Here is a 13,866-nt window from a genome sequence, read left to right as displayed (position 1 = left end):
ATTTAAAACAACTAGCCACTCAGTTATTGATAAGGCCCTACCAAAATTGTGTCATTAATGTAAAAAAAATGTGACTGAGCTGCGGACGTGGCAGACAAAATTGTGCAAAAGTAATACTCTGATTGTGGTAATTTGCGAAAATCAGTCAGCAGATTTACTTTGTTTTGGGAGGAAAGCAGCATAAACTAATTTGTTTACACTTTTTTAAATAACATTTAAATCACGCCGTTAAATTGTGTTGTATTTCAGTAATTACCTTTTGTCTTCAATACATATTCCTTGCTGCACTGCAGTTCATTGCTCTAATCCAAGGAGGTGACTGGTTTGGTTTGCAGGGTCTGACTGACATTGGGTGGACAGACTGCAAGTACTGAGAGTAACAGTGAGGGAGGTCAGAAAGCTCAGGAGCAGCTAAACTAAAGGTCAGAGTCCCTGGCAGCAGAAGCAGAATGAATCATCCATTCTACAATATTCACAATATCCATCATCACAATATTGCAATTTAATTAAGTCCATCTTATTGATTAACCTTGAGGCTAACTTAGAAGTGGTATCTGGATATAGTAAGATAATAGGTACCTGCAGTTCTCCCTCCAACAGCTTGGAAAGGGAGGAAGAGAAATATAGGTGGAATCTCTACAAGGTATTATCAAACACCAATTTTGTAACACAAAAGGACTTTAATGGATTAGCCTATAAAAGACAGCTGATGGCTATGTATAATAAAACTTTGTGCATTGACAATAAGATCAAGGCGTTGTGTGCCAAGAGACAGTGGAAAGGGTTGGGGCAGGGTTTTGTCTTGGTGGTGGCGACAGCAGTGCTGGGGACAGGGAAAAAGATCACTCACATCATTGGACACTGTTGTGCTTGCCATTACTCCTTCATCCATTATTGCATCAATGCTGAGGGTCAGGAAGGAACGTCACAGATTTGTCCTCAATTTTCCTTGTGTTTTGTATTGAAATTGTCTTCTATGGTGCAGATAAACATCGAAATCCAATTTCTAGACCAAGTCTTTTAATTTCATTAAAATAAGTATGAGATAAACTAGATAACTCCACCTAGGAGCTGACACATTGGCCAAATGGCTTTCTTCAATGCTGAATTACTCTATGATTACTTATATGATGACTACAGCTGTGGAATATTCATCTTACATTGGACACAAGCACCACATGTGTCAAAGACACTACACAATGCTAGTCAAATTAGACACTAAAAGTAGGTTTAACTTTGCAGTCACTGTTCAATCCAAGGTAAGATTTTTCTGAAAAACAAACTAACAGTGAAATTTGCATACTAACATCTATCTCCAACACACAGCAGCTTCCCAGCAATCTCCCTTGTCCCTATCATGGCTAACTCATGCCTGACCCACTTGTCAATATCACAGACAATTCAATTGGATTGAAATTATTGCAATCTAGTTGAATTGCTTCCTTATTCCCAAATGGGATTAAAACAGAGTTTCCAGATAGACTTCCATCATTTTGCTGCCCAGACTTGTTTGTTTCTGCAGCAAAATGCATTGTGGGATAGAAACTGCATTTCACTTTAAAACACGGACTGTTTGTCCAGTGACATTGACACAGACACTATGTGCAAGAGAGCATGGGATTTGGAAGCACTGTTAGCACATATTAAGTGTGAGTAATGGGCGTTTTGAGCACCAACAAATAAATGCACATAATTGTAGCAGATATTTTTAGTTCATCTTTAAATATTCTTTTTGCATTGATTCTGTGTTTTCATCACCGTAACTTCAGATTATGAAGACCTAATATTGGTATCATCAGTTCAGTTTTCTTTTAGTATTTCTTTGGTGATACTTTACATCAATTGGTGTAATCTTCCAACTAACAGATTCTGCATTTGCAGGCTGAACCCATGGGCTTAGTAGGTAGATTTTGGCAATGAAAAGTTTCTGTCAAACATCCTATCCCGTCCCAAAATCTATTTATGTTGAGCATTTTTTTGTTGAATAAAACCTGATTTGAACTAGAGATTTGGTTAACAGTGATGTGAAAGTCAGAGACCTCTCCAGTTGAATCAATTAATCTAATTCTGTTTATTTTACTACCATTAATCTGGTTCTTCATCCAAGATTGATTCAGAGTAAAATTCAGACAAATCTTGACAGCCTTGAGGATAAATTTAACTGCAGAACAGGATTTTTCAACAGACAAGTGGTAGCAACAAAAATTCAGCCAGGGGTTATCAGCAATGTTGTCAATGGCAACAAAACGGCATACATTACAGCTGTGTTCCTATGGCTCGGTTTGAACTAGTCTGCAGCTTTCAAGGCCATCAGTAGATGTTTCATTTCATTTACTGGGATCTGGCAGATTTGTAGAAAGGCTGTCAAAAATAGATGACAGCACGGGTTTCCGAATAAATCTCTCTGGCAAGGTTCAATTTCTCCCATAGTCATATTCATGAAAAAGCCTGATTATGGCAGTTAAACCTTTGCCACCTGCCAGAAGACTTATAAAAGGAAAATAAAAATAAAATCACTTTGCTGCAAAAATATCCCCTTGAACATTTGTCTTACTTTGATGAGGCAATATATTTGTTATACTTCCTGAGTACTGAAAATTTCTGTAGGAGCTTTAAATTTTTAACTCTTACTTTCTTTTAATTTCAGTTATTTTCTCATGTGCAGTTCAGGTGCAAATATACTCTGCTGAGGGCTAAATGAAGCAAAATTGTGACTGTCAGATGAACTGGCCACATCAGTCTTCATGGCTCCACAGAATGCTGTAGCTGAGATTGAAAATCCTGATGGAACAATTGCTAGATGAGTATTAGTCCACTACTTTGTGGCAATTCCAAGTTGCTAGACTGACTTTAAAACGCCAGTTATGGTTAAACACCAATTTCACAAATGCATCTGCATCTGAATTATATGTTATTGATGTTTTTGTTTAACCAAACAACTTTATATAACATCATAATTATCTCTGAAGACATTACAAGAATATCTTTCCTTTCCTAAACATTCAAGTGTTTGGTGAAAGCAGCTAAACTGAAACAAAAAGTAGACATATCAGCAATATTTCTCTGTGAAATCGAACATGATTTAATTAATGCAACAATGCTAAATTAATCACAATTTTTAATGTTCCAAAGAACAGCTTCAAATCTCATGGGTGTTAACAATCAATAAGCATCCACATGGATTTGCATATACAATATTTCCATTCAATTACGTGATCATTAATGATTATTCATAAATGTTAGTCCAAGCTTTAAATTACCTATTGCCCATTTGTGCCAGTCAGACCTCAATATTAAATGTTATAAATGAAATTAAGTTGATGGTACACTCTTGCGCTTAATCTTACTCAACAAGGTTCTTCAATGGTCACCAACATCCAACCTTAACTTGAAGACCTCTCCTATTCCTATTTAAAATCACTCTTACATTTCAACAAATATTTTTTTGCTATCACTGATAATATGTCATTATGCCAATGTACATCAGAATCTCTTAAATTAAACACAATCTAACTGTACACTAAGGTGTGCGATGAGTTATTTTTTATTTATTCATGAAATATGGGAACTGTTGACAAATAAACTGCTATTGCCCTGCCTTAATTGCCATGAGTAGATGGTGGTGTGAGGTGTCTTCTTGAACTGCTGCAGTAGGATTTTGAATGAGTGTGGATGAAGGAAGAGGAGCAAATTTCCAAATAAGGAAATGTTGGGATTGCATGCTCCTGCAACTCATGCTTCTCCAGATTGGTAGAAATTGTACATTTGGTAGGTACTGTCAAGATGGTGTTACACGCTGGGGAGGATGAGGATAGGCGTGGGATGCCAATAAAATGGATGGAATCAAGGTTCTTCAGTATTTACAAGCTTCTTCTGCATTTATCCAGACAAATAAAAAGGATGAAAATCAGAAAGTAAAAAGGGAAAATGCTGGAGAAACACAGCTGGTCAGGCAGCATCTTTGGAAAGAGAAACAGTTAACATTACAGGTTCAGGTCCTTCATGAGAACTGAGAATTAAAGAGAGAATTAAATTAATTAAAGTGGCAGGCAATGACATGTTCAGGGTCACGCTTGTGGACTGAGTGCAGGTGGTCCACAAAGCCATCACCACAATTGCGGGTCTGGTATGGCTGGCCTCCGACAGATACTGCTATTTTCCTTTGGCTCCAGCCTTTGTAATGAAACTTCTTTCAAGAGGATAGAAGAAAAGTGGGAATTAGACAATTATATCAGAGTGTATAATATTGACTAACATCATTGCCTATTGCATTATCTTTGTTGATGCCTACTGATCTAACTCAGAAACGGCAGTTAAGGATTTTAAGAAAGAGGAGGAAGGGAAGAAAATTTTCAATTAGCAAAACAAAAATGGGAAAATACGTTGACGAGGATCACACTCTAGGAGTGCCTGGATACATAGCATTAGCTACTAGAAATAAGAAGCTTCACTTGGCAATTTAATTCATCTAGCTCACTTTAAAAGAGTAAAACTCTCTCTCACATTAAAACTCTCAATCATGTAATAAAGCAGGCTCCAATGCAGGATGCCCTATATATACTTGACAATAAATGTCTCTTGTTTATTATCAAATACTAAAGCTCCATTAAAATAAGCATGATTCCTACATTTATAACTGAAGAAAAATTACCATAAATTCATTTTTGAAGTGTGTGCAAATGGAACTTCATGGAACCTTAACAATGGACTAAATTAGGGATAGTGCATACTTTACAATGTATACAAGATGTACAGAGCATGTACATGAGAATTACACAAATACTATCATATTTCTGTGTCAACATTTCCCGACTGTGAGGCATTCTGTGAGTTAACATCATCAATAAGGGCACTCCCCAAAGATTAGGAAGGATGGCTGTGTACCAATGGACTTTGGTACTTATGTGTTAGTGCCCACAGCTTCTTCTAAGTGGTGTTTGTGTGAATAGCCTGCCCAGGGTTAAGACTGCTTGGGAGTGGGGGCATAATATTAAAATGGAATAACAGCACATAATAAACAACAGCAATTGCTTTTCACTTCCTACTTCCTTCCAAAGGAATCGGCCATTTCTATGAGTGCTTATTTGGGATACCCAAATGGTTTGGGTTTGGGAGTGCCATCATCAGGTCAGAAAAGAAAACTCAACCTGAAATCATTGCTGGAATTTTCATGCTTACGATGTGCTAGTGACACAAAGTCCACTGGGCATGAGCAATGAAATGTCAGATTGTTTACAACGTTCATTTAAGAAATGCACAAAATTCTATTACACCAAGGAAGCTTGCAAGAACATTGAAGCAAATCTTAACTGGAGGGTTGAGACCTGATTTGGAGTTAGTTACAGGGCTCCATATTACTTGGACTGCTGTAGAAGAGACTCAGGTGTCCATCTTCTACCAGACAGGTCTTCCATGAATTTCCATCATTTCTGTTGCCCAAACCCACTCAAGTGCTTGCTGCTGATGTTCTCAGCTCACTTGCAAACATCTGCCCAAACTTGCTCACAATCACTTGTCCATCCTTCCCCTATCAACTGTCTCAGCACTCCATTATCTGCAGGTCCTGGAGAATTTACAAGGGAAGTTTATGAGGATGTTGCCAGGATTGGAGAAACTTAGTTATGAGGCAAGGCTGGAGGTGTTTTCATTGAAACAAATGAGGCTAAGGGGAGATTCAATCAAGAATTATAAAATAATGGGAGACCTGGATGGGATGTTTTGCCTAGCAGAGCTAGAAGCTGGTGGTGGTCTAGAAATCTCTGCCCTATGAGCTGGTACGAGTAGATTTAGAAAGTAATTGGATGAGCATGATAACCAATAACTTATTGTGTGGGATCTTGTCATGTACCAACTGGCTGCTGTATTTGCTGACACAACAAGAATGACTAGATGGAAAATCAAATATGTTTGCTTTAAAATATTTTGGAATGCTCAATGATGTGAAAATGTATTTCATAAATACACATCACTTTATTCATATCAGGATTGGTTGTTTGGAAGAACGAGATCACGTGTTGTGATCTATAATAGAGTGAAACTAGAATCAGGAAGTGGGATTAGGTCTGGTGATCCTTTTCCACCAGCATTTGTTTGATTCTATGAAATAAATATATATTGCAACTTACCATCATCTTTTGTCCTCTCCATTAGAACCGGGAAACATGGTACTCCATCCCCAATCCTGGTAAATGCCAAAACTTGAATCTTGTATTGACTGTATTTCCTCAGACCATTCAAGACAACAGAGTGCGTAAAGTTTCCTTTCACTAGATGTGTTTGAGTATCTGATTCAGAATCCTTCTCTTGGTACAGGATCTAGGACAGTATATATTTGTGGTTTAGCTCCAGAAGTGAAAATGGACATTTATTGTTTCATACATATTTAACTTTGAATTAAAGGTCTATTTTAGCTCACAACATTTCTGAAATATCCCATAAAAGTTTACGTTCATAATAGTAAATAACAACAAGTGAAATCAGAAAACTTTACAAAACCAAACAACTGTTCTTCAATTGCAAGATCCTTGAAATAGGACTAGAAGGAGGAAATTGCTTCAACTGCCCTGAGGCAAAAATTCATGATGAAGAATCACAGATGCTAAATAAGGTGGAGAAAATAAACCACAAACAAAGTCTCAATATAAGAGGGAGCAAGTTTGAGCGGGGGTGAGATGGTGATGAGGAGAATTTGGTGCTTTTAGAGATGTTGAACCAAGGTCTTGTCTATCAGATAAGATGGACATAAGAGATTTCATGGCACTTTTCAAAAAAGAGCAGGTGAATTCTTTGAGATATTAATGCTTATCTAGTTTTTGGTATTAATTGGTTAATTAACTGGTTATCAACTCACTGCTGTGTATGGGATCTTGCCCTGTAAAAATTCACTTGGTATATTTACCAACCCAACAGAATGATTACACAAAACATCTAATTCACTGACTTCACCTCGGAAAGTCCAATGATATGAACATATACTGTATTACATACATAAAGTTACTTTGATCTATATCAGGATTTACAAACTAAAAATGAGACTATGTGCTTTCTTATTCAAAGTCAATCTCTTTCTACTCTTAAAAATTCTTATTTTTTAATGAGGCCTGGCATAGGAAATGCATACACTTACACTAGGGCTGCTGATCTAGGTGGTGAGAAGCACAATATAGGTGAGCTTACTTTTTTTAAACAATGACTGTTTTTTCCTTGACAAACCCATTAAAAAATTCCCAGAAACTATACACTTCAAAACCATCACATATTATTTTCACTTGGACATAAATTGCTGTTTCTCCATCATCAATAAGTCAACCACTGCTATTTTCTCACGACAACTAGTGAAGAGCTATAAATATGCCTTGGCATCATCATCCACATGACGAGAAAACATAAGTAAAATTAAACCACTTCTAGAATTATGTGTTTATAAAGCCATATTTGACCATTATTAATAGACTAGACTATGGAAACAGTGAAATATGATTTTAATTCCCACTTCTGAGAGAGCCTGTAACTCAGTTACAGAAATAATTTAAAAATTCTCTGCAGCATATTCTCTATTTTGCCATGAGATTGATTTTAACCCTTTGAATTATATAGTAAGGAAAATTTTTTTCATTTCTTAAAAAAACTCCATATTCTGTAAAAAGCTAATTTACAAATTCACATTTTACAAAGCATGAGATAATGATAGTTAAAATATTTGTAGCACAAATCCTTGTCTAGCTGAAGGCTCGAAACTGCACAAATGTGATCTTGTTCTTTTCCCATCAATGTACTGTATATGTACATTATTTTATGATGTTGAATAATCAGTAATTGAATGCTCTATGAAGGCTGACCATGGCACAATATTAGCAATGGTTTCCCAGGCTCGCATTGCAGCCTTCCATCAGATAACTGATGAGAACTAACCTGAGGGACAGAGTCATGAAAATATGAGAAAATACAACAAAACTGTAAATAGTGCAAATACTTCAATCTTGTTCAGATGACTTGTAGACTAATACATGTTTAGCAAGTAGATTAATAATGTTATTAGACTTGGTCTACTGTCCAGCTGGATTTATACAGTGTCCTTTTATTATATATATATCAACCACATATTTTTTCTAGGGTTTATTTATATCATGAGCCATAAATTGAGAAGTACCTGATTCTCTTCCAGACAAACAAGGTAATGAGGGTTTCAACAAAAGAACATTTTAGTGTTTATGTGTAGAGTTGAACTGAGTCTATGGTTAAGTCTTGAAGATATAATGTAAAAAGTTTGAACTCATTGTAAATTGCTTACTCACTACATGACACATTGCATGGATTAAGTTTCATTTCTGAACCAGCTGAGTTAAAACAGGATGAACTGGGCTTCGTAGAGACACAATATGCATGACAATGGAACAAGATCAGATTAATCCTCTATCATTTCACTATCTGCACAGTAGTGGCATTGATGAATATATGAACAGAAGAAGAGATTTCAGCCATTCTAATAGATCAAGGCCTACCTACACCACAAATCTATTTGTGTTCTGGTTCCACGTCCTTTGAGAATTTCAGCTAACAAAAAAATTACTGAGCACGACCTTGAAATTTTCAAGTAATCTGCATTCAAATATTTGTTACATTAGCAGATACTCATTACTCATGTCTAATAGTGCTTTATATCAATGCTAGGAGAGTTCCCTGATGTAATCTATGTTTTCTGTCTTCTTCATCAAGGTACTATAGTTCTGTTTGTTGTTAGTACAGTTTAGTTCTAGCTTTCATCTTTCTTGGGAGATTACATGGCTGCCATTGGAAAGGGGAATATGACAGTTGTGTTTCCACATTGCAACATGAATGACCAGGAGACTCAATGGACCTGTCTGCCTTTTTAACTGTATTCCTTTAAGTCAATGATACGTGATACCTTGTATCCTAGGATAAGTCCATTTTGGTCAGATTCTGGAACGGGTCCCCACATGACCAGGATCTGTGTAGGACTCACAGCCTCTGCTGTAATATTTCCTGGAGCAGCTGATGGAACTGAAATTAAAGAGCAAAGGAAGAAATTTCACCGGAAAATCATTGGAATCAATTAGTTTACAATTAGCTGAAATAAATTATACACTGTAGGATGCAATTATCACAGCTGGATGAAATGCATGGGATGTGCTCAAAACATACAAAGTAATTAAATCAATTAAAGAGGTGGATATTGAGCCCTTAAACCTGATGAAAATGGGAAAATGAAATGGAAGAACACTCTTTAGCTTGCTGGCGTCAACTAAGTAGGTGCTTTAATGGGTGTCTGAAGATATTGCACAGCTGATTTAATTAATAACCTTATGATGCCAATGGATACTATTACCCTGGTATTATTTAAGAACTACACTGAACTCTGAACATATTCTCAGTCCAGTATCAACTGCTAGCTGATGTGGCACAAGTAGGTTAAATTGTGCTTTATTGCTGTGTGATCCAGGGCCCTCAGTTTTAGCCTGTAGCCCAATGGCCTGATGATAATAGGGCCTGGTACTCAAAATAGACTGGAGTTCCTCCTGTCTAATGTCTACCTGGATTGAGGAAAGTGAGTGGAATTTACTATGTTGTAAGAATAATGAAACTCTGTATAATGTACCAACCATTTAATTAATAATACACTGCCATTGGAGGTAATAGGTTGGTTTTAACTTTGATTAAGTAATGAAGCAGAAGACTGAAGAGGAATAAATTAACCATGGAAAGAGATTATTTTGTTTCATACAGGAGTTATTGAATATTATTGTTCCGAGTTTCTTAGTAGAAGTAAGTGAAACAAACAGAAAAATTGCTTATTTTTTCCAATTGAGGTAATGTACTTTCATCATTATATTGTGGAATTTTAAAAAAATTTGTGATTTTAGGAATTGCTTTGTCTGAGATTCTTTTACTACTTCTGAAAATATTAAATATTGTTTAGGCATCTTACTATTACATGGTTTACTGTACCATTTTTATCACAGATGCTCTTATCTGGATAGATAAAAGTGATTAGATATTGGCAATATAGTGTATAGCTTGGTCTGCCCATACCATTAGCTAACCTGTGGCAGTTCTGTTTTACCACTGTGATACATTTAGTTTAGGATTATATCCCAAGGTTCTTTCTGATTAACCAATTGCACCAAACCACACTGTAATTCTCTGCAAAAAGAATTAATAATCTCAGCAAGTTGTCTAGGAGTGCTGTAGGGAGTTGAATTGAGGAGATAATCCATTTCATTAACATCTCTTAGTTACAGACTAGGCAAAAAAGGCACACTTAGACACGTCAATTGGCTACAATCTCAATTAAATACAGGTATTTTCATGATAACTCTTTGCTGAGTTAATTATCTTGGATATGCTTCATTATTCTGCGATAGGAGAAAATCAACCAGAACTCCCGACCCCTGGAAAGTGAACATCTAATCCTAATTCTCAAATTTCCTTATGACATAGGAAGAGGTCTAAACCTCTCTTTGTTTGTTCCACATCCACACAAATGCACTTCTATGTAGGGGAAATAGATAGAAACAGCAAGGAAAAAAATAGCTTATTAATTTTTTCTCCAGTGATCTGAGGGTAATGCGGGGTCCTACAGAACTCTTCCTGTGGGGAAACAGCAAATGTAAACCAAAATTCACCCACTCTAAATTTGTATTGATAGTTCCAATATTACAGAATGTTTTGCCTGCTATTCTTTCTATGTGTTGAAGTGCACCATAAATTGAACTTTATGGTTTTCCCATTGCTCGGGTCATACACCACTTAACACCAACAATTTCATTAACAAACAAAGTGCTCAATCTGTAAGAGTCCTGGCATTATAATGATTCCATTGCCAGACTTCACTCTTTGATGGATGCTGGATAATGACTCTTAAGAACGGCTGACAACGTCTGCCTCAGGGCTTGTTCTGAAAAATGTAATATTCCCGTGAGATTTAGTATTTTGTTGCAGTGCATTCGACTTGGGCACAGCTCAAAATATGCAAAACACACTCAGAAAAGCACAGAACTTCAAATGCCAGGCATCAGCCATCTCACGAAAGCCAAACTCACTACAAAAAAAAAGTACAATTTATGCCAGGCAAGACTATGATTTGGACTGCAGTTGGCTGAAACTAGTTATGTCTATACATCTGCTGACTTGCATTTACATTTTAAAAATGCCTGTTTAGGATGACACACAATGTGCACATGAACTACACACTCATAAAATCACTTCATATGCTTACAGAATTTGATTTGGTTACCTTTATGTTAAGGGAATTTAAATAAAACTATGGCTCTCCTTTCCTAAGTTTTATGAAGGACTTTGTACCATCAGATTAGAAACAGGACATCTTAAATTAAACAATTTTTGTTCACGTTTTCTGTGCATTTGTGTTGATTTGAATATTTTGGTTTTAGTCTGAAGGATGACGACATCATTTGAGAAGCTGGTTTGAAGGAGTTACAAAGCTCACTAAGCTGAACAAAAAAAATGAAATAGTTGAAATTACAAAGCAGCTGAAACACCATAGTTGAATAACTTTATATCCAATGACATTAATTCAACATCACCACACTGTCATCTTTAAAAACTCCTTAAGGTGAGGCTTTATAAGCAAAAACACTAACAAAAATATCAAAGGAAAGGTACAGAAAGACACAAAAACATGTTTAAAATAGACTGCAATTCTTGTAGGCTAATTGAAAAAAAAGGATCAGCATAGCCGATCCCTTTCATCTCCAAGACCAAAGCCCTTATAAAAATCTCTCCGACAACTATCAGCATTCAAAATGAAAAGACTATGAGAATTCAATCAATGTCCTACAGACATTCCAAAGAAGAAATGACTTGGAGTCTAGATAGCAAAGCTACTAAATCACGCCATAAGGATTAAAAAGCATACTGTTGTAACAGAAGGTAAGACTCTGACATTCTGCAGTTGCAGTGAAGGACCAGCAGTAAGCCAGAAAAGAAGTATTTTTTGCCTTACCACATTACACCTGAACAAGGTGGGAAATCTGTTTACTCTCTAGCACGGACATTTTTCACCCTAATATGCACAAAAGGTCGCTGAAAAGCATACATTTTTTACATAAGCCTTTTTTCTGAAGATGACAGTAACCCTAAGAAGTTTCCCATCTCATATCATAGCTTTATACTTTTGTTTTATTCAAAAGTACCTGACTCTCTTGTGCATCCTTGGACTTGACTGCTCCAAGGTCCCGATCCAATGGCATTAAAAGCCTGGATCTGAAACATATAGTTGGTCCATTCCTCCAGGTTCTCGATGGTGATTTCCCTCTCCAGACGATCATTAATAATCTGAGTCACAGGCATGCCCTGACCATCCACTCTCCAATACTTAATTCTATATCCAACTGATTCAGGGTTACCATTATACTCAGACTCCGGAAGAGGCTGTGAATAAATAAGCTTCAAACAGATTATGGATTAAAAGATACATGCTGATAACCATACAAATGTGCTTCTGAGCCAATACTGATACATGATAATAAATTAAATGGTAAATTGTTTAATTTAAAAAAGAAATTCAGTTGTTAATCCCTATGAAGGAGCACTCAATGAACTTGAGAATGACCCGATTTCCCTGTTCTTAACTTAAGTGTATTAGCTTGGTGCGGTGTTGCAAACACTGGAAAATGATAATAAATAGAGCAAGCTTGATTCCAAATACTTTTCCTCCTGACTGATTTTTCTCCTCTCACTGTATCCAACTACTTTTTAAAACTATCTTTTCTGGAATATACTTGTTACCGGGAAGATAGAACATAAAGGCAGTTCTCAGGGAGAATATCCTGGAGGAATCATCCAACGAGTCATATGGGTAGAATTCAGGAGTAAGAAAAGGCTGATCACTTTGCTGTCTTTATACTATTAGCCTCCTAATAGTCAGTGGGAATTAGAAGAACAGATATGTAAGCAAATCGTAGAAAAATACAAGAGCGTTATAGTAGTTGGGGGAATTTTAACTTTCCCAATATTGAGTGGGATTGTGTCACTGCAAGGGGCTTTGATGGGGCAGAATTTGTTAAATGCATCCAAGGAAGTTTTTTGAGACAATATGTAGAGAATCCTACTAGTGATGGTGCAGTACTTGACCTTATCTTAGGAAATGAAAAATGAAACTGGGCAGGTGGTGGAAGTGTCCGTGAGGGAACATTTTGGGAATAGTGACCATAATTCTATAGGTTTTAAGGTAGGTACGGAAAGGGATAAGGTCAGCCCTCATTAGGATCTTGAATTGGGAGAATGCTGATTTCAATAGCACAAGAGATAAGGAGCAGATGCTTGTGAGAGTTACTAAGTGTTCAGGGCCACCATGTCCCAGTAAATGTGAAGAGAAAAGATGGCAAGATTCGGGAACCTTGGGTGACAAAGGACATAGAAGGTTTGATCTGCCAATCAAGGGAGTCACTTGAGGAATATAGTGTAAATAGGAGAGAACTTCAGAAAGAAATTAGGAAGGCAAAAAGGGGCTATAGCTTGACCTGAAATATTGCCTGTCCATTTCCCTCTACAGATGCTGCCTGACCCACTGAGTTCCTCCAGCTTCTTGTTTGTTGCTCCAGATTCCAGCATCTGTAATCTCCTTTGTCTCCACTGACTTTTCAAGGGGATTTGAGGGGAATTTGTTTTTTGTTTTACACAGAGAGTGGTTGATATCTGTAACTCACTGCTAGAGGAGCTGATTAAGTCAGATAAAATCACTATGTTTAAGAGATATTTACACAGGCACAAATAGGCAAAGTATCAAAGGATACGGATCTACTGTAGGCAAATAGGATTTGTGCAGATGGGCAAAAAAAGGTCTGCATGGACATGGTGGAAAGAAGGGCCGTTTCTGTGCCATAC

At 36.7% G+C, this 13,866-nt stretch overlaps 1 protein-coding gene across 1 annotated transcript in view; it reads right to left on the bottom strand.

Moving 5' to 3' along the window:
- sdk1a (sidekick cell adhesion molecule 1a) overlaps positions 1-13,866 on the bottom strand; it is a 604,439-nt gene that overhangs the window by 83,663 nt on the left and 506,910 nt on the right. Inside the window, exons 26-28 of the mRNA XM_052021137.1 lie at positions 12,174-12,411; positions 8,906-9,021; positions 6,126-6,315 (exon numbers count right to left, since the gene is read on the bottom strand). Coding sequence (XP_051877097.1) covers positions 6,126-6,315; positions 8,906-9,021; positions 12,174-12,411 — 544 coding nt within the window. The remainder of the gene's footprint in view (positions 1-6,125; positions 6,316-8,905; positions 9,022-12,173; positions 12,412-13,866) is intronic.

The sequence above is a fragment of the Pristis pectinata genome, chromosome 8, assembly GCF_009764475.1.
Source record: "Pristis pectinata isolate sPriPec2 chromosome 8, sPriPec2.1.pri, whole genome shotgun sequence".
In the NCBI taxonomy this organism is placed as follows: domain Eukaryota; kingdom Metazoa; phylum Chordata; class Chondrichthyes; order Rhinopristiformes; family Pristidae; genus Pristis; species Pristis pectinata.
This window is presented reverse-complemented; position numbering and strand designations above follow the sequence as displayed.